Genomic DNA, 26,998 nt, shown 5'->3' on the forward strand with positions numbered 1-26,998 from the left:
AGTCATCTGACTCTAAACAGAGGGCTTTATTCTTCCGTGAGAAAGAAGTTAATTCCACAGAGGAAGAGTATTTTTCCTCTGAATGACTGCAGGTACTCTAAAACTCTGCAAGTTCCAGAACACAATCTGTGGATCTAATCAGGCAAGAAGCATACGAAAAGCAATAAAATACAAGTTTTAGACTGATATTCTCTTAAAGAGAGGCACTTACACAGAAATTTTTAATGTGAAGGTAGTACAATTTTCTTCCCTCTTGGTAGTCCTTCGGCACCACTCTATTTCCTTTTTCTGTCATAATTTTGGTAACATTTCAACTCTGTGTTTATACTTGCACAAAGTAAAGCTTGTGAACATAGTGTGAATCAGATAAGAAAGCAAATAAAAATCTTCTTTAAACAGAGCTCAGTTAAATATAGTCAGAACTCTTAGTAGGCCTTTTTCTAAGGCCTTTCATAAGAAAATACAATGTAAACATAGCAGTGAAGCTACACTTATTAAATACATTTGGCATATTTTGAAATTATACAAGACATGCATGACACAGTTTAGGCATAATAAAGATCATACTTTTGGAAAGCTATAAATTTTCCTAAACCCATTGCTACTAACATATTGGAAATAGCCCTAAGAACAGTTATTGCTGCAGTTATATCTGTTTTTAAAAATCTAGGGAGAAGTTGCAAATACAAAAGCAGAGCAATACTTTTGAGTACAAGTCAGGCAACCACATAACAGGAGAAAAAGTCACAATTTGCATTTCAGGAACAAGGAAAAGAACCACATGTAGCACCAATTCAGCAGAGCAGTGGACTTTGAAAATAGTAGCCCTTATTAGGAAATCTTTTGGAAGATGAGTAACTGGAACTGAACTGTGTTTCTATTAAGGGTAGTGAATTCCTCAGCAAGACTGCAACAGTAAATAAAAGAGAACATGCTTACATTCACTCAAGAGCTTCAAAGAATTGAGTATCATTACTAGAAAAAAAAGAATTCCTCTTATGAAAAAAATCAGGTATTTTTCTTTTTGTTTAAATTATTCTTCATCTGTTTGCTCATTACCCTTCTCTTCTTCCCCACCCCTTGCTGCAGAAATATTTGGGTGTAGGAGCAGCTCAAGATTTTTCTGGGACCAGGGTTGCTCTTTCCTCTTGGGTGTCAGGTGCAGAGCCCAGATCCTGTCACCATCCCTAAGGCACCATGACCATCCCTGCTGCTCACTAAAGACTTTTTTAGGTTGGCTGAAAAGACAAATCCTTCTAAATGTCAATCTCCCTACATTCTTCTTTTTGTGTAACAGAGCCATTATCCTCATAGATCATCACAACTATGCAGAGCAAGCTCTAAGGGGCTGCTCTGGCAAAAAACCAACCCAGACAGGGAAGACTGTCACAGAGATAATACTGAACAGACAAGCAAGGCTAAGGAGGGAGCTGCAGGACAGACCACCACACTTCACTAGGCTGCTGAAATCTACTTTTCAAGTACACAGAGTCTAAAGTTAAGAAAAGGATTTTGAAACCCTACAGACTTAAGATAACAAAACAGAGACAGCTGTAGGTAAGGAAGCTCATGTGTAAATATGAAGCATTCTTGCAGAGATCAATGCCCAACACAAGCAGACACTTGGAAATGCTCCTCTGAGAAAACAGAGAACAACGTGTGAATTACAGTAGAGCAGGTTAACCCTGTGAGGTAACTCTAAAGCTGTAAGATGTTAATTCTCATGTTAATTCCGAATTCCAAGCTAATTTTCTGAATCTGCCATTAGAAAATCTGATATCTTGTAGCATTCCCCTTGGATGAACAAGAGAAGGCAATTCAAAAAAGTAGTATCAGAAAAGAAATCCTGTGAAAACAGCAAAAGGGTATTATGCTAGATAAGAAACAAACAACAAGAAAAAAAGGCTCTTTCCCTATTGTGCTAAATGCTCTGAGAGGTTTAAGATACTTTTCTCTCTGTTCTGACTGTTAGAAACTTTATTGTAATTTTGATACAAATATAAAATTTATTTGTAACCAATTTATACCTATTTGTTATTATAGCAGTTTCTGATAGTGCTGTCCTTCAGATTCAAGAACTCTTCTGCATTTTTTTCCATCTGAAAATTTTAATTACTCACTCCAAAAGGAATGAACTTGCAATCTGAACTGTCACAGCTTTTCACTCAGCTTATTTGCGAACATTCTGTGATCCAGTGAGTGCTACTCAGAAAAACTATTCTACCCCCAAGTTCATCTGTCACTGAATGCCAGAATGTTCACAGAACAAGCTGAGTTGGAATGGACCCATAAGGATCCTCGAGTCTAACTCATGGCCCAGCACAGGACCATTCCCAAGAGTCCTTCCCCTAGATTACCAGAACTGACATACTTTCTAATCACTTCCATCATCATATTCTAGCAGCATAAACACTAGCTCTCAATAAAATAACAAAATCTGCCTGTGGCTTTTGTCTTTAAATTCAACTAACAGACATTCTCTGGCTTGTTTTAATAAATCCAGTTGATGCCTCCCTCCTTGCCGGTTTCTTCCTGACATCCAGTATTCCTTACTGAGTCCCATGCTTTCTATCCAGTCTAATAATAATAGATGATTTATTGAATTCTAAATAAAGTAATTGTAAACTTTTGTCTAGCCCTTATTTCTCATCAAATAAGCACAATTTCTTTCACTACAGCAATAAAATATTAGTCACGTTATGAGGTAAAAGAATCATGGTTAGAAATGCATCCTTGTCATTCAATCAATCAATCAATCTGAAATGTCAGGGGAAAAAAAAGCCTGACCACTGCATGAAAAGGTTGCCACAACCCTTGAAAAAAAAATAATTATGCAAAGAAGCAGTGGTGTTCTCAAGAAAGACAACAAACCATCCTTATGCCAAAGTCTTTTCCCCTCCAGCATATTTTATTTCTTATTTATTATCTGCTTTTTCTGTCCATACCATCTAGATTGGTAGGAAATCCCTCATTTTACCATAAAATTACTATAAGGATGGACAGAAAAATAGTGCTACCGCATTTCCAAACAAAAAAAGACTGAGAAAATTAAGAACAGATTAACAGACTGTGGAGGTGGGGGTGGGAATGTGTGGTTTTGGTTTTTGATCGTTTTGTTGGTTTATTTGTTTGGTTTTGGTTTTGTTTATTTGGGCTGGATTTTGTTTGTTTGGGTTGGGTTTTTGGGGTTTTTTTTGGTTGTTTGTTTTGTTTTGTTTTGTCTTTAATGGCAGTGTCTACTCTGAAATTAGGTACTCTGAGCCTGGAAGGCTCAATTTAAGCATTGCTTTCCTTGTTTCCCAAGCAAGTGTTTTTTTGCACAACATAGGGGTGCTTGTTAACAGTCACTAAGGACCTCCAGTGAACCATCATAGTCTCCATCAACAGAGGAATGGATGAGGTTTTCTTTAAGCTGCAGAGAGCTCACAAAAAGAGCATAGATATACTGTGGGATGCATGACTATCAGAACTTTACGGCTCAGTGACAATTTCCTGACTTAGATGATACAATCTTATCTGAAACTGGGAATTTGGAGCTTAATTCAAAAGAATACAGAAGTCACTTCTTTATAGGGCAAATTACAGAAAATGACAGAAAATATACTTTAGCAGGAAATTCTAGTTTTTATATAGGGAAATATGTTCTAAGATACTGTTTTTGTTTAGGTTGCAAGTTACTTCCTGAGGGAAGCAGAAAAATACTTCAATTCCTTCCAAGTATCCAGTTCAGAGACACACATAAGTGAAAAGAAATTTTCTTCATTCTGTTTTCACCTTGTGACAACACTTGATTTCAGCTGTGCTTCATGGTATGTAATCTGTCTTTCAAACATTAATGCCTATGGGCTTCATTTCAGGTTGTTGATGTTGAACTTCACCAACAGAAGATGGAAAGCAAATAACTTTGGTTCTTACACAGAAAAATTTCATTGTGGTTCACACCACAAACATGGCAAGGTATGTTCATTTAGAAAATTGACATGGTATCAGTGTAATGGCAAACTAGAAATGCTGCCGATTCTTCTAAGCTCCTTAGCTCTCCTTCTCTGCATCTCTTCCACTCTCATCTGTGTCAAAATAGTTGCAAGCCACTGTTGGCACTCAAAGAGAAGAAAAGTGAGCTTCTACAAAGAAGAAATATGATCATTCTGAAAGATGATTTTTCTGAAGAACTATCTGCTGACCAGGTGTAAAAAGCAAAAGGGAGGTATTCTTTTGCTTTCTAAGACACATGTCTGCACGTACCAAGAGAACTGAGAGGGATCCAGGGATGGGAATACTTCCTTTTATCTGAGATTAAGGCTTTCCTTCTCTCCAGAACTCATTGTACTGATGATACCCCTCCTGTTGCCTCTATCCACTTCAAAATGCATTATTATGTCTCTATATATGGTACAAATTCTGTGATAAATTTTTTCCTTCCTATTACAGAAGTTTTCACCTCATTCAAAACAAACCTAGAACCCCAAATCAAAATGTGGTATGATCAATACTGGCCTCAGTTATTCATTGATATGGAAACTACAAGGCAAGATTGTAGAAGGGAGCAGTGTTGTAATACAAAATCAAGAAAACTGAGGATGATTTCTTATTCTAATATAGCTTCCTATAATTTTCCTGTGATTTAAAGCTTAGTTTGCCATATTCAGAAAATTGGTAGTTATATATTTATTCTGTATATGTGTATATATTTATTTACCAAAATAAGACAAACAAAGAAAGCTAGAAAAGTTGGATTACAGCTAAAATGGTTATGTGTGCCTGGAGCTATTTTCAGTTTTCTGTGGTCCTCTTGGGAGTTTTGCTTCTTTTTTGTTCCCTTTTCCTTTTCTTCTTTGTAACTGTGATAACATAAGAAGAGCTGGATTTTCATTAGGAATATTGTCAGAAGATTAAAAGCTTTTTCTGGTGAACTGATCCAATTTGTGGGCACAATGAACAAATACATAGTAAGTGGGGATTTCACAGAACAGTTACTACAAGTATTATGAAATCTTAAACATAAAAGGAAGGTGCAGCAAAACCACATAATTTCATTGCAGATTTACATAAAAATAGAAACCAATTCTTTCACTGACCATCTATAAGGCACATATCCTGAATAAATATTTTCCAACAGTACTGAACAGGGTGTGTAAAATAATGATTACTGGTCCTTCTAACTTCAATATGCAAGGATTTGCTCCATAAGTGCAAAGAAATCCATGGGTGTATGTGTAGACACAAACATGTATGCACAGGCTCTCTCTCTCACACACACACACACACACACACTCCTTTTTCAGCTGAATAGAAAATAAAATCTTATCAATAATAGCTACCTTGCAGCAGTTCCATACACACCACTTCTGTTTTTATATAACATTAAGCCCATGCAGTATGTTAAAAGGATGAATTATCTACAATAAGTCAAATGCAGCCCTTTTGGATCATTTCTTCAAGTGAAAAAAGTGAGATAGTAATAAACTTTATTGGCTTTCAAGACAGCAGTAAACTAAAATTTCAGATCTACTCAATCCATAAGAATATAGAATTTATGCTTTTCAAAAAAATCTGTCTTTTTTATTTCTGATCTTCTATTTTGAGTTTTCAGAAACAAATAACTATCTTTGTCATGTTTCCCTTACTTATAATCATGCAAGTTACAGAAATAAAACCTGAACAACCTATGGAGGCTACACATCTACTTCTATATTTTTATATTTCCTTTAAAATACATATACTGCATCAACAGCACACCTCCAGTTCCTGAAAATCTGTCCCAAAAGTTCCTACTTGATACCACTTTTGGAGGCCCATAAATTTTCACATCAGTTCCAAAACTTCAGACCTTAACTATGAGAAATAGTTTTCACATAATAAATTTTAAAGAAGTAACCAGTATACATTATATTGTCATAACAGAAATTTTCTATAATTCTCAATAGTGGAGACATTAGTAAGTTGCACAACACATTAAAACGAAATAGACATTTTTATGTTTCTCCTCACATCTTGTATAATATAGGAAGGAAGGGATGTGGATCCCTGATTTACAACATGAGCACTTAACCTCTAACAATGTCATTTGGAAAATCTATCAAGTCAGATGTGCATATTGTTCTAAAAAAATGCATTAATTTAATTCACTGATTTTTGACAAAACGTGACACATTTTTATTTGCTCTGATTATGCCATAGAGAATACTCTTAGCCTGAGTCAAAACAAGGTAAAGATGACTCTGAACTGGTTTACAATCATGAATAATACATAATCTGTTTTTCATATTTGATTTGCTCTTTGAGTTTCAGAAAAACATTAGAAGTTCAATTCCTTGCAAAATTCCTATTGTTTTGAAATTTACACCAAGCAAAACTTGGAGAGCTATAGTACCTTTCTACAAAGATTAGAAAAATATGAGCTTTAAATAGAACACACTGAGATGTGCTTGGAAGTCACAGCTCAGATTTTAAGTGGATTAAAATATCAGCGTAGGAATCCTTTCTACATGACAACACCACTTTTTATTACTTACAGAGCACACCATTGGTTCTGATACACCTAAAATAGCATCTTACTGTGTGCAACTATCTATATTCCAGTCTCATACTTAGTCACCGGGCATTCTTGAACAACACATTATTAATTACAGTTCTGGGTTTCAATACACCAGTTTCATTTATCATTTGGTTCAACTGCATGATTATATACTGGCTGAAAATTCATGAGCAGTGTAGAGAAATATAACAATCTTCTTGTTGTAGCTGACCAAGCTTTAATTGTGAATGGATCAATTCTGCTGCTCATCTGGCAATCAAAGAAAACCAGGGGAAAGGGGGGAAATATTTGATGACATAAATAAACAATATTGTTACTTACTTACTTTAGATACCCTGACTATGTGAGAGGAATGCTGAAATATGAGTGCATTGCATGCTAGGATGAAGCTTTTCCTCTTTGTTTTCCCCCTCTTAGTAAGAAAGGACCCTTAGGGTTAGGTCCTGCTCCCAGTGAAGACAAAAGCAGAAGTCTTCACTGGGGTTCAGGAGCAGGAGAGGGACTTTAAAACATTCTTCTTCCCTTTTTTATCTTTCTGTATGGGCTTTTGTTCCTGGAGGCTATGCTGATATGAAGATTTTAAGATTTCTGGAGTCACAATAAAGAGTTGGAAGGCTTATTCTCCTAATGAAGCATCATGTGGTCATCTAATTTATCTGAAATCACTGACCCCAACTTGCCAGTATTACAAAACAATAAAGTATTGGATTAACTCTCAAAAAACAAAAGTAATTTTTAAAAATCTGTTTTATGCCACTACAGGTTCAACCTCTGATTCAAGTTGCATAACTGCCATTCATTTGCTCAGATTTCAGTTCCCACATTCACACTCAACTCTTCTGCTAAAAGAAATTTCCTACACATAAAAAGCTGGTCTTAGCAAACCATTATCCACTGCTGACACCGACATGTGTTTCTTTGCATTTCCTGGCCAACCTGTAAACAAGGCTTCTAAGAGATAACAGTTTCCATTGATCAAGGCAGAAAGTAACTACAGCACATATTCTAAAAGACATTTGTATATTGTTTCTTGCAGATGTTAAATAATCAAAGAAAATTAATACATCAGGAATTTATTTACAGCTGGAAAATCTCTCTTGAGCAGTCTAGATGCATATACATGCAACACAGATGCCACAGATGAAATTAAGGTAAACCACGTTTGGTGAGAGTCCTGTTTCCAGGACTGTGTGCCTCACTCACCTGTTTGACTAAGTTGAGATGTGCTTCTGCTCCTTCGAGACACTATGGCAACCACCTTGGCACTAAAGCTGGAGCGCCTTTTCTTCCCACCTGTTCCCACCATGCCGACGGCCGTGTCCGACTGGCTCCCGTCAATGTGCTCCAGCTTGTACATCTCCCCGCTCACGCTTGTGCTCTTTGTGATTCTCCCTGAAGTCCCCATCCGTCTGCCTTGCATTTTAGGAGTAAATGTACTACAGTTACAAAGTAAAAACAAACATGTTAATTTGTCTGTGTAACAGCATTTCCAAAAGCCTTATTTTTTTTTAATCACTAAATTATTTTTAAGTCTTGATATGTTTCCATTTATTTGGTTCATAAGTAAAAGCTTAATGTGATGCTCCTCGGAGTACATATTTTCAATGCTATTGTTTGTCCTCCACTTTGAGGGGAACAAATAAAATTAATACTTCCCCATGTTTTTCAGAACAACAGAGAGGCACTTAAAAGTTATGTGATGCTTTCCTGCCTATATCCCCACAATATAGAAACAAATAAAACAGCAATTTTACAACCAAAGAAAATTAACGTGGGGCAGTAGTTTAACACATTCATCTTATCAGTGCTGTTCACCAAAGACCTAACAGAAATAAAGATACCATCTAAATTTTCATACTTTTCAAAGAGATCATGTAATATGTAGTATTTTTTAGGTCTTCAGTCTCTCACTTCCTTAAAGGTAAGTGCAATAGTTACAATATGAAAGCAAACTAATTTTGAGGCAAAATCCCTAATAACCCACTAGAATTTTCATTGATTGACAGAAAAATGAATCACTCTGGCAGTTCTGTTTGAGTTCCTTTAACTGAATTGCATTGAATTGCATTTGAATGTTTCTATACAAATCCTTTTTCTGTTCTTCTGTATAGAGGCAGGATAAAGTGCTCACAAACACAGTTTAGAGAACAGTCTCAAGTACACACAGGACATGCTAATACCCAGTCCTAGGTCAGCTGTGGCCAAGCAATGCCCTAGCTCTAAAGTCAATATAAAGTTAGTTGCCACTCTGCAGAGACAGAAATTTAAGTTGCAGATGGACTCACTTCAGATGCAGTTGTTAAACTGGCCAAGCACGTAGGAAATTCCTTGACCTTCTATTGCTGATTAGTAGACCTGCTGTTAGCATGCTGGTTTAGGATTTTTTTTTCAGTTTTTCAGTATGCTGAAGTCAAATTTATTTGTTAACCAATAGTCCTGCAGTCTCTCCCAGCAAGGTCCCTCCCCAGCAGATGCAATGGCCTGCTCCTGTCCCCCATTCCCATTTACCCCTCACTACCTCTCCCCCAGTCAAAATTAGAAAGAGTGGGGTTAGAGGCTTTTTTGTGTCATGGCAAGTTTCAGACAGATAGGAAATCAGACCAGGGAAAAATAAAGGGGTCAATGGGAGAAAATATGATATCCTGTAACTGCTATGGATCTGGGCCCTGCTGGAGGTTGAATCAGTCTTGTCCCAAGACAGATCCAGGAAAGTATAAAAAATTGTATCCCTAAACTATAACTAAAACAGTGTAGCCCTGATTTACTGGCATCTTCCAAGGGTGGACCATATGTGGGACCACACAGGTAAGAGCACATAGAAATAGACATTATTCTTTAAAAATGAAGTTGGAAAAGTTAAGTCTTTGACTAGACAACACCTAATAGATCACTATCAACCTCTGCATAGGCTTTTAAGCATCTTCAGCACTTAGAATCTGCTCCTGTTAAGCTCAGATAAAAAACCATCTATGCCATTAAACAGAACAAGCTGCTTGATGCACCAAAGTATTCAAGAACATATTTTAGTGGACTACCTGAGGTACACTGAGCTTATAATAGGTTCTGTCATGTTCCCTCCTGTCCCAGAGAAACTTTATTGACTGGCTTTTGGGTTTGAAAGGCAAAAAATATAAGACATTTGTCTTTTAAAGTTTTCTTACAGAATTCCTTTGTGTTTTATCACCATTCTCCCCACACCACATTCACATAAATGTGAGCACAAACACAAACATATTCAATCATTCTAGGAAGAAATGTAGACGGGAAAAAAGAAAACCTCAAAAATACCATCTTCCTCACATATTTACACAAGTATCAAAGAAAAGGCCTCTAGGGTGATAGAAGGCAGCACTGTTAACTGGTTTCTTCTCTGGAGCAAGAGATACTTCACTATTTCAAGGTTCAAAGGCCTCACTTCGAGGGATTCTATTTCCTGCTTTGATTAGACATGGACAACTCCTTTCCACATGGATAATTTCTTTCCAACAGCACTGGGAATTGTATTTCTGTGACTGTTTCTACGTAATTTCCAGCACTAAATTCAATGGACTATAAAATCTGTCATGCAAATAAAGAATTATTTACCATATTATTAAATTTGCTCTACTGAATTTCAGGTGTTTATGAATATAATAAATACCAAAATAACAATGTTTTTATGCCAGTGTTCGCTTCTTGTTTTTTTTTTTTTTTTTTTTTACAATTTACCTGAAATGCTCTAATCTCACTTTATTTAATATGTATGTAGGAGCCAGTGATGTCCATCAGCTGAGAAATAAGACAAATATGGTATTATAACTTTAGGAAAAAAACATTTTTGATGTATGAATTCACTAATTCAGGGAACATGGAAAGTTTCTGAATAATAGAAAAAAATCACTTTTTTCAAAGACTCATATAAGTTTCATTTCTGATTCTTTGCAAAAGGTAGAATAGAACTAGAATAGGAACTAGAATATTTATCTTAATTGGAAAAAAACACCAGAGAAATTTAGAATTCAAATTAATTTTATACTTGTTTTCACCTGGCAAATATGAAGTCCTGCTTTCCTAGGAAATATGTTCCCGTGTACTAGTACAAAATTGCTATTAATTTGCTAGAAATGGGCATAATGGGATAGGACCAAGGATCAAAAGCTGCCCAATACTTCCTCTTGTTACAACAAAGCAAATACATTAAGTTTTCTTTGTGTTCATCTAATCCCTGTGCTAGTTTATTAATTTTCATTACTGCAACAGTCTCAAAAGAATGGGCATGTAAAATTCAACATTCTTATACCATCTAATTGATTACCCTTAGAACATAATGTTTTATCATTACATTACTGATTATCATTTGAAGGAAAAGCTCCTAGCTCACACTCCTGCTTTATTCACTACTGTTAGAGTTTCATTTATGAAGCACAAACAAGAAAACGACCTGCATGAATACATCCCTTGGCACTTAGCTGTTTTGATAATAACATAGCTAAATTTTTATTTTGTTTTGCAGACTTGCTGACTTGCTGGGATTATTAACACATTCATTTAAATGCAGATGCAAGTTTTTGTAGGCTTGTGGCTAAAACTGGTAAATTATTAAATTATATTTAAACCTAGTTATCATAACACAATAAATAAATATTGTTTTCTGTAGCAGGATTATGAAGAGCGACATATTTACCCGTATAGTCCATTAAGTCATAAATTAATTAATTCACTAAATTTTTATTTAAAATTATTTTGTGATCTTTAGCAGTTCTTCTGATTGATAGTTTGGCAAATGTCTTATGCTATTTCTAAGTACTTCTAATTACAGCTATAACAAAATAATTGTTGTGCATATTAAGAATGGTTACAGACAATATAAATGGGCCTGTGTATTACTTCACAGATATTCAGAATAGAAAAAGAGTCATTGGATTTTTAACATTCTAAAAATGTATTTAGTTTAACTTGTAAAGAAAATCTCCCTCTAACCCCAGCAAGAGCAGAGGAGCCTCCCCAGCACTGGGGTCAGACACTACCCCCAGGTTCCTGCATCAGCAGGGAAGGCACTGCTCCCTCCACCAAGAGAAAAATGCTTGCATTTCCCGCCAGAGCTTATGCAGTTGAGACAAATCCCATCTAAAGTTGTACCTGCACTACACAGGACATCAAGACTGTATTCACATGTCAGCCGTCAGAGTTATGAAAGAAAGCAACACATTTAGTTTTGCAAGCTGCCCCTACCTGAAAGTTGCATCTGCGGGAATGAAGAATGAGCTTTTAACTCAAAAAAACTTAATCAAAGAGTAATTTGAGTTACAAGATAGCATAAAATTAACCATGAAACAAATTTTATAAGATGACCATGCTATAAGACCATTGTGGATAATATTTGCTTACATTAAAAAGTACAGCACACTCAACTATTTAGAACTGAAATCAAGCCAAGTACCTGTATTACATCATTATATATCTTTCTATGTACAGATAACTACTATATATGTATTCAAGATCCATAAAAGCATATTGGATAAATCATTAGATCTGAGAAAATTGGTATATAGACATATACTCAGTATCTCTCAGTAATTACATAAAAAACCTGCACATTCCACCTGAAAAAGAAAGTTAGTAAGACAGTGGTAAGAAAGCTAGAAAAATACTTGTCCATGAACTCACCTATGTAATATCTGGAAGTAAATCCTTTCACAGAAAAAATCTGAACTGATTAGCCATTGCTAAAATAACAGCATTTCCCTCATTCTCTTAGAATTACTGATGATGTATAAAAAAATATTTTAGGTGTTTGTTTTCATGAGCCCTCATATTTACTCCACCCATTTTCCCAAGAAAGCAAGCCATGAGTAAATAAAGGATGCCCTGTATTCCTTGCTGTGCAGATGATGCTGTAAGCTCTTTTCAGGCAGTGGCAGCACCTTGGACCTTCCAGCAGAACCCCGTCCCTGAGCAGCACAGGGCACTGAGCCTCCCCTGCCTCCTGCCGACTGCAGCACCACGCACTCACCACAGCCCCCGTGCTCCCCTTTGCAATGAGGCAGCTCATGAATACTAATAATCTCCTAAACACATCATGGCTCTGGACCAAAGGGAAGATATTTTTATCATGAGAAACATTACGTTTCTAAAAATAAGCATATTGTTATTAGTATTATATTATATAATCAATACATAAAAACGATTAATTAAATATCTACAAATTTCTCCATCATTCTAAGAAAATATTTGTATCTTATATTATATAAGATATATTACATTTTCTGCAAGATATATTACTGTGAATTTTAAAATAAAAATTTATAAATATTCATTAGCATTTAATAAATTAATTGAAGCATGGTGTTTTACAAACCAAGTGGCAAACATATATCCTATATTGTAATTCTCTCTAGTTAGTAAAAAGAAGTTTTTAGACCATAAAAGTTGGTTCAATCAAATAATAATTTTGTACAGTCTGTACCAACTGGAACTACATATTGATTTAACGTGCACATTGATCATATATTAGATTGCCCTAGGGTGAAATATGTCCTATGAAATAGCTATTAAAATCACAAATAAAACCCTTGCTTCTGCTGTCAAGCGTCCTATTGGTGTATTAAGATATTTGAAGATCAGTAATTTCTAAGTTATAATTGTTGCTGACAATATTCCTATATTGCATGAAAGTTCCACTGAGTGCCACAGCCGCTCCCTCTGGGAGGACAAATCCCCAACATCCCCAGCCCCACTGTGTTCAGTGTGCAAACTCTCACTGAGCCAAGGGCTGGGGAAGATTTTGTAACATCTGCCTCCTCTGGGAGCTTAACTGGTTAAAATCCTACTTTGGAAGATCAGAAAATTTCCATATTGGAGCACAGTATGTCAGAATCTGGGCTGTGACAATGCTTTTCTCAGGAGCACACTGACCACTGAACTGTGCCAGTTTCAGAGCTCTGACAGATTTCTACTTTTTAAACTTGAAAAACTAGCATCTCTCTATGAAAAAAAGAGAACAATTCAGAAAGCAAGCCTGAACATTAAGAAAGATAAGCAGATTTTAACAGTTTTCCAAGCAAAAGATAAGCAGACTTTTTATTATTTGCCATGAACATTTCAACTTAATTTATATTCCCTGAAACAAGCAGAGCAATTGTCTCTGTATGTGGGAGCCCTTGTGTCTGCCTGCACATACCCAAGGCACCACCAGCCTGAAGCCAAGTAATGACTTGAATCATAAAACGAAACCAACACAAAAGCAGCCCCTCCAGGGGCACTGCTCAGGGTTAACTATTGCTGTTAAAGCTGATGTGGGAAGGCTCATGTGAATCAAAGGACAAACAGCTCAAACTTGACTGCATATAGCCATGCATATATTCAGTTACCAAACAGAAAGGATGTAAATCTGTATCAAGAAAATACATGTTGGGGGTGTGTGTGTATGACAAACACAAAGATGTGTATGTCCACACTGAAGGAAGCTTTTTTCAGCATCAATTCACCACTTTTTCTTCCTTTGCATGACATTCAAGAGTAATGTTATTATCCCTGTTGTATTTTTTTCCCTCTAAAGCACGAGGTACTGAAGTACCTGTGGTGTTGCTGCTCTTCATGTCAAAAATGCTACACCATTGATATGAAATAGATTCCTCACTGCCCCTTTCCAAAAGTAGATAACAGCAACAGGCAATAGCAAAAAAAAAAAAGGAAATGCAGGAGGAGAATCTGAAAAGCTGAATGGGATAGTGTAAGGTCAAGAATAACAAAAAAAGTGCAGATAAGATTTTAAAAATATACTAAACTGAGATGAAGATAAAGAAAGTGATAAGTACTCTGAGGTCTGAGCCATGACTAAAACTATTTTGCTACGTTTCTTTAATCTAAAAATAACAAGTACAGCCTGTTCAAAATATTAGCATAATGTACTTAAACTAAAAGTTTATGGATTACATTTCATCTTTATCAACTGCAGTAATTAAATGCAAAACCAATTAAAATAATTTTTCCATTTTTTTGAAATTATTAAGAAAGACTGCTGGTGATGTGACTGTTTCTTTTAAAGAGGAAACATAATTAGATAATTAAAAATGCAGAAGCAATGCTCCATAGTACATTTTTCATGTACAGATGTTCTGAAGGGATTAAAGACTCCATCTCCCTCCCTCTCTGACAGATACATAAAGCAGTTTATAATGATGGATTTTCAAAAATCATTATCTTTAGATAATGAATAATTAGAACATTAATTACTCTGGCTTCACCTTGATGTTGTATATAAATGACCTCAGAACCAGAAGTTTCCATCTGTAATACACTCTTTGGGGGTAAAGAAGGTACATTATATTTTTTAAGCAGCTTATCTAAAATGTTTTCATTTATGTTCCCTTCATGGTAAAAATTTGGAGGCTACTGCCCTGTATTTCCCTCTGAAAAAAGCACAAGTTGTGACTCAGGTTACATCAGAGTGCCTGTCCTTGCCCCAAGACAGAACACCTGAGCAGCAATATTAACTATTCACAGGTCATGCTCAATATGTTTCTAATGAAACTGGGAAGTGCACACCTAATGAAACTTTTTTGGGGCTCAGTTTTTAGCTGCAGTGACTTGAATAATCAGAAACAAAGTAGGATTGACAATTTACTTCAAGTGTTGCAGTGGATGCTTGCACTGTGGAGAGTTTCGACAAAAACTGCCTTGACTGTTACCTGTATCTGCTCTGTTTGTCAAACATGAAAAATTTAGGTAGAAATGTTCCATGCCTGGTTTCTGCCCATGGTAAAATTTCTTCTTTAATATATTCTAAATTCCAGCTGCTATACCATGGCAGATTGCTGGCCCTTTTGAAGGAAATTACAATAAAAAACCTCAAAACTAACAACAAAACCAAAATTATCAATTCACTTCACTTGGAGAAGTGGCTAATGCCTGACTGAAAGATTCCAATGAGGTGATCCTTCTATTTGGCACAAATACAGTAGCTGCCAGTTCTTCTGAGTACCTGTCAATTTGGTAAAACAACTTCTTTAAGTGATACCTCTCCTGTTCAAAGATTTCAAAGATTGCAAAGCAATCAGACACCAGGTTTAGATGCCAGGAAACTTTCTTGTTACAAAGTGACACTGCACTCACTCACAGGCCCTATTGCTAAATAGATCATACATTTCCTGAATATTTGTCTCCAGGTCAGAGGCAGAAAGTCAGTACCTCCCTCGTGTCTGTTCTGCATTTGGGACAAATTAGCTAGACTGTCCAGGATGCAGGGAGGCTGCAACTGTTGCCCATCAGGCACGACTCAAGACAAAGCCAACTAACTGAAGTACAAAAAGAGTATAATGGGCAATAATCCCTGTAAGGAAAGAGTTCATGGTGATAGTGAAGTAGAAAGAGAATAAGAAAGTGAGGAATAAATTCTTTTTATCACTCTTTCCAAAACCAAAACAGTTCCTAAAAATTCCTGTGGAAACTGAACAAAAGAAGTCTTTTCAATGTCCCATCACAAGTATTTAGTATATTATCATTCCCTCAAAGGATGGCCAGTTTATCATTTGTAGCCACAAAACACTCACTATCCTCTCTGCTTTTGCAGAGAAATCTTCTTCATGTGCCATCATCCCATTTTGCAAGGTGAACTCAGCAACCATGCAACCATGCAATCTCTTACTTTGTCATTGGGTTAAACAAACCAGAGCCCTAAAAAGAATCATGTGTGAGTTTTTCTCCAAACTTCCCTCATGATGGGAATGTTGAATCCACAGCAGCAAGACACAATGAACTAGCATGCAACAGGCAGTATATGGCCACCAACAAAGGCATGTCTGAAATTATTTGTCACTAATCAAATAAAAACTATGGGACAAAGAGTGATTTCCCAGAGCAGTAATAAATTAGGCAAGTAAGATAATTAAAATTCCTGCCTCATTCTCTAAACAAGTTTATAGAAGGCTTTATCCCTATGGCTTCACCTCAAAATCTTGATCAGACTTTTTGCAATGTAAAAACTCCTTTTTTTTTTTTTTTTTAAATGAACATTATTACCATCCTGAACTTTTAAAAAAACCTTCCTCATTTATCAGTTTTGATGACAGCTACAACACAATTGTCCACATCTGTGAAGCTCTTAGCCCTTGCTAACCCTGCTAGGGAATTTGCAGTAATGACAAATTTCATTTTGCACTGTAATAAAACTGCATTATCTTACAAGACCTGCACTGTTTGTTCTTATATCCATGTTTCTCTATTTTAATTGTTGCATTTTAAGCAAAGTAGCAGTCATACAATAGTATGTATGTATGTATACAATAGCTACTCAACACAGTTACATGAAGACTGATGAGTTTTCCATCAGCTCAAGCTTTTGGTGTACATAAAAAACTAGACAAAAGAGTTTAAATTTTTGTTTAAAATACCTTTCTGTGTTCACAAAGATCATTTACTCCTCTAGGAGGAAACTGAATCAAGGTATCAATTTGTTAAGCACACACAGAAATCTCCCCTCCCTGTTTTTAAATAAGGATATGAACTATTGTTCTTTTTAAACCTAGATTTAAGATGTTGCCATTATGCCAATGTGTTACACAGCATGTTATTAATAACCATTAAAAGTGTATTAATTTTTGCAAAAATATATCACTATCTTGAGCATAGACTTGTTAAAGAGTTTAATGGGTTTTCATTTTCCTGTGAAATTAACTTTTTTTTGGCTTATAAATTTCCAATCCACAAAAAAGACTGTTATTTGTACATTTTAATTCAAAAGAAATATTGCATTGTAAATATACAAATCAATTTAATTAGTGTAGACTAGTTCTAGTATCTCTATTTCTTTCTTAGAAAGGAGGAATTCCAATCTGCATAGAAGAGGTAGGATTTCACACTTATGAGAAATATAACTAATCATCTTAAAAAAATCTTGCACATTAAAATTGCAGGATCTACAATTTGTCATGAGAAAGAAATACCCAGGTCAATAAATACTCTTAAGTCAAGTTAAATTTGCAGAGACATAATTAAAAAAATAAATTGGGAACTTAGTATTTGGCCGTTAAAAATGGAAACTTCAGAAAAGAGAACAGCACTATGTCCCCAAAGCCATGTCAGCTCATGTTAAGAAAAGAAATGAGTAATTTTTCAACGAGCACCACTGCACTGGAGCTCTGACATCTGATTAAAACCAAATCATATTGAAGCATTGATTCTGGTGACCCATAGCCCAGCTGATAAACTGCAACTGCAGCCATCTATAAATTTGCAAGACCTTAGCTATGCAGCCTTTGAAGCAGGTACAATACGGAAGATAAATGGCAAATGAGAACTTGGTTCAAGATTCTTTAGAAATGTGACAACTGAAAAGGTTGATCTGATTCCCAAGTGAATATATATGCAGCAGAATTCATAATTTCTGCTACTGCTGCAGGTATTTGACTCTGTGGTGCTTTAGGCCTGAGAAATACAGAACAGACCTTCCACAGTGATGCTCTGAACTACAGCACATGGCAGAATTTAAGCAGAAACCCAGGAAACATCCCTTTGAAAATGCCATTTGAGGGCCAGCTTTCAACATGATGCAGACTGACATTGCCAGACCACTGTCTGTGCAGATGTGGAGATTTGTAGGATCTAGCTCTTAATACACTGCCAACACCTAAGCAAGAGACCCAGCGGCCAGAGCAGTGTGATCATGGTTACCTGATGGCACCAGCTAGGAATGCATGAGGCATTCAGGGCTTTGGGTTTCTTTCAATCTGCTTGGCAGTGCCACAGCACAGACAGCACACAAGATCATCTACTATGTCTTCCACCATGGCACCCTGAAGGCTCTCAGAACCCAAGAATGAGGAACCACCTTGATTGTGGTACATGATGTCTCCTTTCCAGACAAGGATCTGGGTTGATAATACCTTGAATAATTAAAATGACGTTTATTTTTATACAGAATATCAATAATGAGAGCTATAAACCCTAGGAATACCCAATTTTACCTAGTACACACAAACAGATCCCTCTTATGCAAGGCTCCAGCACTGCATATTCCACTGCAAATTCACATAGCTCAATCCTTTCTTTATATAATGTGAACTTGTCCTTACACTGGTTCATTAAGAAATATGGGATCAAACTTAGGCAGGGTATAAAATATCTGTTATACTCCACACATTTTCAGGATCTTCTCCCAGGTTTAGATAATGAGTGTGGCATAGTGAATGTCCTCCACAAAGCCAGTCTGAAATACCCTTCACAAAGCCAGTCTGGTGAATTTGTTCCCATTTTCCAGGTGATTTACTTTTATTGATGAATAAGCTTTAGCGTTCTGTTTTTGCCTCCACTAGTTCTGTATGCAATATTTATATCAATAATGAAAAGATTTTACATTTCATTTTTTAAATAAGTAAAGTATCTCGACTACACCCTTAGTCACTGTAGCACAAATTCAATATAAAGATTTTAATTACTTTTGTAATTAACATGAAATTAATTGGTTTCTTTATTACAACACAGACCTCGGTCTCATCAATGTGTGAAAAACCTTGGTGTGTTATTTTGCCTCACTATTATGACATGAAGTATAACTTTGCTCAGCTGGCTCTGTGGTGCAGTAATGCTGCATTTCAGTGAATCAGTGTGCTGAGAAGGGTGGCTGCAGCCCTGGTCTAGAGAGGGTGGGGGAAGGAGTGAACAACTGTATTGCACCAGTCACATCACATACATTTATGACGTAACAAGCAGCATTATTGGGAATCCTGAGAAGAGGTAAAAAGACTCCTCAGACTCTCTCTAGACCCTCACCACTATAAATTGTATCAAACTAGCTCTAATGTACTACATGGGAGGATGGAAAACCAGTAGGAGAAAATCTATCTCCAATCCAGAGAGTGACCTCTGGCTAAATCATCTTGAGAGATCTGCAGCTCAAGTCTGCTGTTTGTCCTCAGTGAGACGGCAAACCTCCAGCCACTTTACCAGGCTCCAAACTAAAGACACTGAGCATTTTGTGCAAGAGAACAGCATAATAAGCAGCATGAAATGAAAACCTGAAAGACAGTCACAGAACAGGTGAGGCTGGAGGACCCTTTTGGAGATTGCAAGATCCAACTCATACTGCAGGTGTGATAAGAGCATGTTGCACAGGGCCATATCTGCTCGGGGTTTGGCTATCCCCAGATACTGGACTGTGCAAAATCTCTGTACCACTTGTTCCAGTGTTTAATACATTTTCGGAGAAAAAAGTGTTTTTCTCATGTTTCAATGTGATTTGCCTTATTTCAGTTTGTGCTCATCCTCTCACTGAGAAGAGTTTGGCCTTTTTTCTCCAGTCCCTCTCTGCAGGCATTTATACACATTGATAAGACTTCCCTTGAGCCTTCTCTGCTTCAGGGTGGACACTCAGCTCTCTTGGCCTCTCCTTGTACGACAGACACTCCAACATCTTCATGGCCCCTTGCTGGATGTGCTCCAGTAGCTCCATGTCTCTTGTACTGGGGAGCCAGCACTGGACTGGGAACCGCGGATGTGTCTCACCAGAGCCACTCAGCTCTATGGAGTGGGAAGGATCCCATTCCTCAGCCTGCTGGCAACACTCTTCCTAATGCACCCCAGAATGGTGTTGGACTTCTTCAATGCAAGGAGGCACTGTTGGCTCAGGTTTATTTTAGCATCCAGAAACATCCTAGGGATTTTCCTGAAAAGCTGCTTTCCAGCTGCAAAGCTGTGTTCTAGCTGTGTGCCCCCAGTGGGCAATGGCACATGGGGTTACTGCTCCCCAGGTGCAGGATTTTTAATTTCCTTCGTTGCGATTCCTAAATTTCTCCATTGTTGAGGTCTCTATGAATAGTGTCACATCCCCCTATTATATCAACTATTGATATCAGTTTTCTGTTGTCCGCAAATCTGCTGAGGGTGCATTTCGCCCCATCATTCCAAACACAAATGAAGATATTAAACAGTACTGCCTAAATATTGACTCCAAGCATACAGCACAAATGATTTGGCTCCAGCTGGACTTTGTGTCACAGGTCACAATGCCCTGAGCCTGGCATTCAGCCAGTTTCCAATCTGCCTCACTGTTTACTTACCTGGGCTGTACCTCCTCAGCTTGTCTATGAGGGTGTTTAAGAAAAGGGCATTGAACTTCTTAGCAGAGACAAGATAGAGAACATCTGATATTCTTCTCTCATCCATCAAGCTAGCCAGCGAATGAAACAAGGCCATCAGGCTGGTCAGGCTTGATATGCCTTTGTAATGTCATGCTGACTATCCACAATCACCCCCTTGCTCTACACATATGTTTGGAAATAGTTTCCAGGACTGTCTGTTCCATCACCTACCCAGATGTGGAGCTAAGGCTGACAGACCTATAGTTTCCAAGACCCCTTTCCCTTCTTGAAGATAGTAGTGATGATTTTTCTTCCAGTCTTCAAGAACATCCCCTGAATGCCACGTTCCAAAGATTACTGACTGACTTTGCAATGCCATCAGTCAACAACAGCTCATTTAGTATTCATGGGTACACCTCATCTCATGCCAATAGCTTTTACATGTCCAGTTTATTTAAATGTTCCTTGATCAGTTCATTCTCTGCTGAGTCCTTGCTCCAGACTTTCCCTTTGGTCATCAGTGCACTACAGAAACCTCCTGGATTTCTTGTGCCCTACTGCATTGCTCAACCAGCAGATACCAGGATGGTTTACATTCTCCATGAAAACCAGAACCTACAACTGGAAAAAGGCTTCATCCAATTCTTCCTGATCAAGAAGCCCATAGCAGACACCCACAATATCATGACATTGGTTGGATCTCTAACCCTGACCTATAAACTCTCAGCTGGTTCATCACCCATCTCTAGGCAGAGTTCCCTGCATATTCTGCTCTCTCACAGAAATGGCTTGCAATCCTTCCTTGCTATCCTGCCCTGTGCTTCTATGGATTGCAGCACTCCAGTAATAGGAACTATCCCACCACTTCTCTGTAATCATGATGAGACCACAGCCCTGCAGGGCACAACAAACCTCCAATTCCTCTGGCTTGTTCCCCATGCTTTAGAACACAGTCCATCTGGAGAGCCACACGCTTGTGCTCATTCCCCAGAAAAGGTATGAGAGCTTTCCCTAAATGCTCTTCTCTCAATCACACCCTTATTCATGGGCATAAACTCTGGGTGGCTCCTCTCTGCCCTGGTTTGTTGTTTATGAGGTCCTGGCTGTCTCCATCTCTCTGCATCCATTGCCTATCAACCCATGAACCACTTCCTCACTTGATTCCAAATCATCAATTCTCTACTCCTTCACTCCCGTTTCAAAGGTCAGGTGTACTGGAGTTAAGTGTCAGTGTACTGAAAGAACAACAGCTGCACAAAATTTGTATATTCTGTTCTGCAAATATGGGAAGAAAATGTTTGTCAGGTAGAATCTGACAGTAGAAACTTCAGTGACATACAGAGAACAAAATTCCCCAAAACTATATATTAGTTTGTGATACAAGCCATTCAGTGGCATGGCATAACATGTGAAATAAATTAGAACTGGATTAAATCCATTATTACAACTCATTACATTATCCGCTTTCCTCGATAAGCTCATATAAAATATTTTAATTATACTTAAGCTTTCAATTTAAAAAAGCGTGTAAAAACAGATTAAAATTTGGCACAGACATAATGATATTATATCACACATTGATCAAGATAAAAACCATAATTCTTAATAAGATGTGGTTTTCAAATTTAAAATGAGAGATAACAGTAATATTCCTAATGCGAGGGCAATTTGTTTGAAGTCCAGATACAGTGAAACAAATTCACCTTAAAAAAAATGATTTAGTCTTTCATAAATTTAGCAGATTTTATAAATTGGATTTAAGTGAAACACCTTATGGTAGCTTGTTCCTCCAAAACAGGAGCCTCCACCTCACCTTTACCATGCAGGACAGCTCCCTACTCAACAGCACCAAGAAGTCCAGGTATCTTTGCATAAACAGGCTACAAATGAAAAGCGGTGCAATGACAGAATCTGGCATAATTTTTTATTAAGTCAGCAAATGTCCTTCTTTGTCTGATCAAGCCCACACGGTGCTGATTAATTATCATGGGTTCTTACTTATCAATCTTTTGAATTAAACGCAGATACATTTCCTTCTGCTTCATTTAGGATGCAAGAAATGTTTCAGAGCCATACACAGTGACGTCTCCAACACACACAGGCACAAAGTACTGTGTGACTGTAGCGTGAATGCATAAAACTGTGATCAACAAAAGCAAATCTCCATAAAGAAGGACTGATAACTTGGCTTCACTCATAAAAATACACATCAACTCCAAATTAATAAATCTGACTTCGATTCAAATCAGAAGTCCCAGAACGTTTTGTTTACACACCAAAACTTCCTGGTACTTTTTTCTGCACTTCCAACTAGAGAGCACAGCAGCTAACCAGACTTCCCAGAAGAGTGACAAGAAAGATGCTTTGAATAATTTCATATACAGAGTAGCTTATCCACACAAAGCCATTTGTTATAACCTCAAAATGCTAAACAAATTAGAGAGCAAGAAGCTATTTTATATACTTGTATTTAGAACTTGCATCAATCACTTCAGGTTACTAATCTGAGCCCCAGACTACTCTTCAAAATAAGGACATTTGTTGAATGACTTAATTTAGTGAAATTGCTAGAACTGAGCTACCTCCTTTGAGTTTCTATATGCCTACTAGGTTCATCTCTAGAACACAAGTGGAGAAGAGAAGTAGGTGCATAGAAAAGGCAGTTCAACAAACTTTGTCCTTAAATGTAACATTATGCTCACACAGTTGGCATGGCCACTAGCCTGACACACTTCCAAATGAAGATGATAGGTGGTTTCAGAATGACAAAAACAGCTAGACAAAAAATGCTACCCCTCCTGCTCAACCATCCTATCCTAATCCCATCCTGTTAGATATATGTTAACATTGGGTTCTTTGGAGGCAAAAATAAAATTTGAATTTCAAATTACTAATCAAGCTTGAACTTAAAACTTCTAATTCATTGACCTTAGAGAAACTAGTAATTGAGAGAATCCTTTTAATCTTAAATGTCAAAAATTAAAGCAACCAATCTAAACAAGTCATCTAGGGTTTCTTCAACAATTAAAGCTAGAAAAAGATGATTCCCCTGCCTGTGACACCTGTCTGAAGATAAGGTGAACCATCCAAGATAATAGGTGTTTTTTCCCTTTTAATGGTGACTTAGGTAAGCTAAAAAAATAATTTCTTAAAAACCTATTTTAGGTGAATTCCACTGAAGATACATAGCTTTTAAGGCTGGAGTTACACAGCATGAATCTCAAGATGAAAAAAATTGTTCCTAAAACAATCAGCCCTTTCCCCAGTCTTTCAATTTCTTCCTCATATTTCTACTGAAGGAACTGCACTGTATGTAATTGCTACACATTTTGTTCACTATGGAAGTACTACCTGAATTTAGAGAAGATTAAAGCTAGCCATAAAGTGTCTGATTTCTGAGCTATTGATCCTGTGGACATTATCAGAAAGGGAAGGCATCTAAATTCCAATTACATCTCACTTTTCTGGCCTAGAGTGAAGCTGAACTGGAACTCCCACTGCAGACACTTGGCTTTGTATACTAGGTCACCCCATCCTGCACACAAAGTGCTCTGCTACTCCTAAGAATGGAAGAAGTTGAGGATTTGAGCCCAGGTTTCACCCTTGCCAGGCTCACACAAGGTTACTGGTTCTCCCAGTCCTGATATTTACAATCAGATATTCTGAACTCAAGGAAAATTTCTGATAAAATCTGTCACACATATCTCTGGGAAAAAATCCTATTTTTGTTGAACTTGACAAAGACACTGTGAGAGGGCCTAGTTGAGAAAAAATCTGTCTGTGAAATAAGGTATTTTGGTATGAAAAAAGCCCCTTGTAAGAGGCAAATGCTGAAAAGTTAGGACATGATGAAATGCAGCATGTAAGGACATGAATTGAAATAGCTTTAAATACATTCACAGTCCCACTGCAGTCTTCTGCTGGATTGTGGCTTACTGCAGTTGTCAGGTTATACCTCCAGCAATATGAAATATGACTTTAAACACACTTGTGAACATTCCTTGAAAAGAAAATGAGGTGTATCTAGCTCAAACATACAGGCCAGTTGCTGAGTTTTCCTAACATTCCTTCCTTCTGCATAAACATACCAAACTCCTGCAGCTGATCTTCTCACACCCTGAGCCTGTCTAGAAGTGTTCTGAGTGGCAAATGATGCCTTCCAGACTTATATTAGGCTTCCAGACTTATATTAGATTTCCTGGTAGGGATAATTTATTTTTTATAGTTTATAATTCTTCTTGTGTTTTAGAACACCAAAAGTCAAATTTTTGGCAGTTCAGGAACTGGCAAATGTAATCAAAGACTACCAAGCTAATCCTAGAGCAGTCGTAGTTGCTGAGAGTTTTGTCATCAAGTTAAATGAAAACAAATACAAATGTGTGCATCGAAAAAAAGCCCTAGCCCCACAACAGATTAGTGTCAAGGAAGAAAGATGTACTTGATTATTAACAATGGAAATGAATTAAAATACTTTTGAACAAGAAATATCAAAATTACTACATTAATAATAGTTTCGAATCTAGTAATTTATCATATACATGAAAACAGCCAAATAAAGGCAAGTAGGTAGGGAAAAACACTTTGAGGAAGAAAAACCAAGCTTTTATGAAAAAACTGCTTAACTAAAAAAAATCTAGTAATATTTCTGCTGTAATACCTTACTGGCATACTGATTACACTGATTCTTAGCCAACAGTGAGAGGACAGCCTGTGTTCAGTTCAAGTGGGATAAATACATTTATCTATCATCTTCTCATGGCAAGTTTGCTTTCTGTTTAGGATGCACAACTGCAAAAAATACTGTTTATCTTAGGCCAGTCATGGAAGACAGTTTATCTGTGCATAACATTTTTCACAAATTCTTATGTTGTGGTTTCAAGGATTTCTGGTTGTGTTCTGGCACTCCGTGAAAGAGGGAGTGTGATGCAATAGAAGCTGCAAGGAGAACTCACCTGATCCTGCCCCGCGGGCGCTCAGATTGCTCTGACATAAAACTTGTGCTGCTGAGGCGAGAGGCACTGCTGGTTCGGGAAATGGCTGACACATCACTGACATCACTATCTGATGATTTGGCAGAGACGTTATCACAACTTCTGTACTGATCTGTTTGTATGTTATACTAGAGATCAAGAAAAGAAAGGGTGAGGATTCTCATTAAAACAGAACGCATTCAACGAGACAACACATGACCTAAGTATGGCAATTCTCTTTAACTGCTTTTAGATATAACAAAATTGTATGAAATTCAAAGACATGCTTACATTAAATAATGCCTTTATGTCTAGTGCAGAAATGAAACATGTTATTTATGGACTAAAGAAGATACTTGGAATAAAATAACACATTGGAAATTAAATAGGCTATTGGTTCTTCAGCATACTAGAACTACAATAAAGAAATATTTATATGAAATATTTATGCAGCAGACAGACATCTCAAGCACATGCATACCATCCATTTGGATATAGACTCTGTTTTAAATTTTTAAAATATTAAAAGGATATGCTATGAAATACCTACAATAGAACTGCATATGAGCCTGAATGAAATGTAATGCTACATGAAGGTATTAGTGACTGATATCAGTTCCTAAGCTCTATAAAAAAAGAAAAAAATTACATCTTCTATCTCAAAATTTCTCTTTGTATTGTGATACTAGAGGACTAGTTAGGCAGAAGTCTAACTCAGTAAATACAGTATTTTTTTTCCAGGCAATTCCCTGATCTAGTTGCTTTTACATCTGCACATGCCTAAGAACTAGCAGAAGACCCATCAGGAGGAATACGTGGACAGACATAGAAGTTACTTCACTTTTCAAATCAACTGTGACACCACACATTACCTAATGCTCTTATTGCTCATATCATCAATTAGACAGGTACAAAAGGAAGCTTCAATCCTAGCAACGTCTTACTTTACTTACCTAAATCTTCACTCACAGTGATATGAGGACCAAATAGTTTTCAGGCTGACAAAACTAAAACTCATTGTCACTAGAGGAAGGTACTCTTGGCTGGAGAGCAACTAAACCAGAGGCATACTTCCCAGGGTATATTATGGGAAAACTACTAACAAATAGGAGCTCTAGGCAGTTTTTGACATGACACTCTAGGGAGTTCATTTTCCAGATCTGTGCTCTGTAAAATTACAAGTGATAAAAGTTTATTTATGAATCATCCACAAATCTGTGGCTGTCTGTGAATATACAAACTCCAACTAGGCACTGGGTTGCTGGCTGAGTCACTCAGCAAATGCCATGACAATTTCAAAAACCTGGCAAACACAAGCTTGAGTTTGTAGAGACGAGCGTATCAGGTCTCCTTTCCTTAAGCCAGGTTTATCTTCTCTTGCTCCAGTGCCTGTCAGCTGTTATGCTTGGGCACACTTGGAAACCTCTTGGGAAAAC

The 26,998-nt window shown here is 37.0% G+C and overlaps 1 protein-coding gene across 30 annotated transcripts in view; it reads right to left on the reverse strand.

Moving 5' to 3' along the window:
- Positions 1-26,998, reverse strand: part of RIMS1 (regulating synaptic membrane exocytosis 1) — a 303,629-nt gene that overhangs the window by 32,715 nt on the left and 243,916 nt on the right. For 20 of the 30 annotated variants that reach the window (XM_063152955.1, XM_063152927.1, XM_063152928.1 and 17 more), the window contains 2 exons: positions 25,545-25,711; positions 7,742-7,974 (listed from right to left, as the gene is read on the reverse strand). The exons of the other annotated variants lie outside the window; for them this stretch is intronic. In XM_063152955.1, coding sequence (XP_063009025.1) covers positions 7,742-7,974; positions 25,545-25,711 — 400 coding nt within the window. The remainder of the gene's footprint in view (positions 1-7,741; positions 7,975-25,544; positions 25,712-26,998) is intronic. 30 annotated transcript variants of the gene reach the window in all.

The sequence above is a fragment of the Melospiza melodia genome, chromosome 3 (genome assembly GCF_035770615.1).
Source record: "Melospiza melodia melodia isolate bMelMel2 chromosome 3, bMelMel2.pri, whole genome shotgun sequence".
Lineage (NCBI taxonomy): Eukaryota > Metazoa > Chordata > Aves > Passeriformes > Passerellidae > Melospiza > Melospiza melodia.